Genomic DNA, 2,713 nt, shown 5'->3' with positions numbered 1-2,713 from the left:
TGCCTCCAAGGGCCCGGTGAGCCTGGAGCTGTTGCTTTCCCGGAGCTGGTCACAGCTGGGTGTAGCCCAGATAAGAGCTATAAAGCTGTTCCTGGTGAAGTGTCCAGAGCTCACTGCTGGGGCCTGGTTGCTTGCCTCTGGCCTCTGTGAGTTCAGTGAAGATGGTTGGTTTGCAGAGGGTTATGACGGTAATATGCACAATTTCAGGGGTGGCAGATTTCCCAGGCTTACATTCCCAACTCTGCTGCACAAGGAGTTACTATTTTTATTGTCCAAACATTTATTTTGATCAAGAATGGCTTTTTTAAAGATCTAAACAATTGGTTACAATTTTGTCTCCATTCTGCCTAGTGCCCATAACTCCATGATGGGAACATGGTTATGGCCACCTCCCTCCCTGGTCCTTCCACTGAGGTGGACAACACTGAGTGCTGAGATTTTCACTAGGACTTTTCAACTTAATTTTAATGGGGGATGATTGCTGAAATCACCCAGACAGCCTGAGGTTTTCAAAGCTAAGTTTTTATCTCAGAGTCTCTGCACGTTTTTGCAAAAGCCACATTTACTGACTGCTTTCCTCAAAGCTTCCTTGACCTCTCTGTTTCTCAGGCTGTAGATGAGGGGGTTTACCAGGGGAGTCAGGACCGTGTAGCAAAGAGAGAGCACTTTGTTTAGGTCTCTCAGTGTATCACGTTTCGGTAGCATGTAGACAATCATTAGGGTTCCATAGAAAATTGTCACCACAATGAGGTGAGAGGAGCAGGTGGAAAAGGCCTTTTGCCTCCCGGTGGTGGAAGGGATTCTCAGGATGGTGGCGATGATGCACATGTAGGACGTCATGGTTAGTAGGAATGGAGGCAGGATGAATACACAGGCTAGTATGAAATCCACCAATATGAGCTGGTGGGTGTCACTGCAGGAGAGCTCTATCAGTGGGAGGGCATCACAATAGAAATAGTCAATTTCATTTGGGCCACAGAATATTAACTGTGATAGGAATAAGACAAAGATGGTAATACCCAAAAAACCATTTAACCAGGAGCCAGCAGCCAACTGGAAGGAAAACCTGATATTCATAAGAGTTAAATAGTGCAGGCGTTTACATATCGCTAAATACCGATCATAAGACATCGATGTTAGGAGACAGCATTCTGTAGCCACCAGAGAACCAAAGAAATGCAGTTGTATGATGCAGCCACTGACTGAGATGGTTCTGTCCCCAGTCAGGAGACTGGCCAGCATCTGGGGCACGATGGCTGAGGTGTAGCAGGTCTCTACGCAGGACAAATTCCCCAGGAAGAAGTACATGGGGCTGTGAAGATGCTGGTCAGCCACAACGAGCACCACAATGAGGGTGTTCCCAACCACGGTTGCCATGTAGATCACTAGGAACATCAGGAAGAGAAGAATTTGCAGGTCAGGGAGATCCCCGAATCCATGGAGGAAGAATTCAGTGATGGCTGTTTGGTTTCTGCAGTCTGCCATTGGTTGAGTCTAGGAACAATAAATCTGTGCGACTGAATTGGAAGGACACAGAGTTAAAAGTTAATCAAATCTCGTGAATTAATTCCATAAATATTCATAAAATCCCTCCCTCTCCTGGTTACAGGCTGAAATTTTAAGGCTAAGTTTAGATTTCAGAGCAAAGTGCTCGGAAACTGAGTCCGAGGACAGAACATTCCTCTGATGGGGAAGAGGGTGTTCGACACGGATATCAGTGATTACTATAAAAGCCCATTTATCTGGTAGCCACATACTGATATTACAGATCAGATCATTTCTCTGTCTATCATATCCTTTCTAGTGACATACCAGAGCTTAACAATGATGCTTAAATGCTATATTTCACTTCTGGCAATGGCCAGAATCATTCCATGTCTTAGGAGTAAAAATCAAACATCAACTAAAATCTTGGACTGAGATTTTTCAATGTGGTCTAGAGCTCTTAGGCAACGTCCTGCTGTTAGATTTCTTTCCATTAATTCTAACAATATATCCTGGTATAGTCAGCATTTCAGTGCCCTGTAGGAGAAGGAATAATTTTCACCCCCTCACAAGAGATCAGTTCATGCCATAAATAATGAAGTGGAGTAAATTCTCCCTTAGTGCCTGTGGTGGTGATGGGAACGTGGTGAGGGACTGGCAGTGCCTTTTCTGTTTCCCAACAGTAGCTATGTAGCAGTCATAAAATACAGCTCTTTGGAGGGTGGATCTTAAGAAGGTGCAAAACCAGGCTGATGTACAACCCTAACTGGGAAATGACCCTCCCCACTTCATAATGAGTGTGGGATGATAATACAGGAAAGGCACTGGGTGAAAAAAAATGCTTTCCCTAAACTCAAAGTCTAGAAACAATCTGGCATGTGTGATCCGGGCTGGTAAGACTCTGTCACCACTCGCCACTCCATTGAAAATTCATGGAAGACCGGAGACATACCAGAAGACTGGAAAAGGGCAAATATAGTACCCATCTATAAAAAGGGAAATAAGGACAACCCAGGGAATTACAGACCAGTCAGCTTAACCTCTGTGCCCGGAAAGGTAATGGAGCAAATAATCAAGCAATCAGTTTGCAAACACCTAGAAGATAATGAGGTGATAAGTAACAGTCAGCATGGATTTGTCAAGAACAAAGCATGTCAAACCAACCTGATAGCTTTCTTTGACAGGGTAACAAGCCTTGTGGATGGCGGGAAGTGGTAGATGTGGTATA

The 2,713-nt window shown here is 44.5% G+C and overlaps 1 protein-coding gene across 1 annotated transcript; it reads right to left on the bottom strand.

The window, feature by feature from the left end:
- Positions 1–528: 528 nt before the first annotated feature.
- On the bottom strand, positions 529–1,485 carry LOC144274453 (olfactory receptor 6N1-like). The gene has a single exon (XM_077833293.1). It carries the CDS (start codon positions 1,483–1,485, stop codon positions 529–531), a length of 957 nt encoding a protein of 318 aa, XP_077689419.1.
- Positions 1,486–2,713: the final 1,228 nt, after the last annotated feature.

The sequence above is a fragment of the Eretmochelys imbricata genome, chromosome 14 (assembly GCF_965152235.1).
Source record: "Eretmochelys imbricata isolate rEreImb1 chromosome 14, rEreImb1.hap1, whole genome shotgun sequence".
Taxonomy (NCBI): Eukaryota; Metazoa; Chordata; order Testudines; family Cheloniidae; genus Eretmochelys; species Eretmochelys imbricata.
This window is presented reverse-complemented; position numbering and strand designations above follow the sequence as displayed.

What these genes read in the sequence shown, in the direction of transcription:
- LOC144274453 (XM_077833293.1), bottom strand. Translation starts at nt 1,485, where the DNA reads ATGGCAGACTGCAGAAACCAAACAGCCATCACTGAATTCTTCCTCCAT.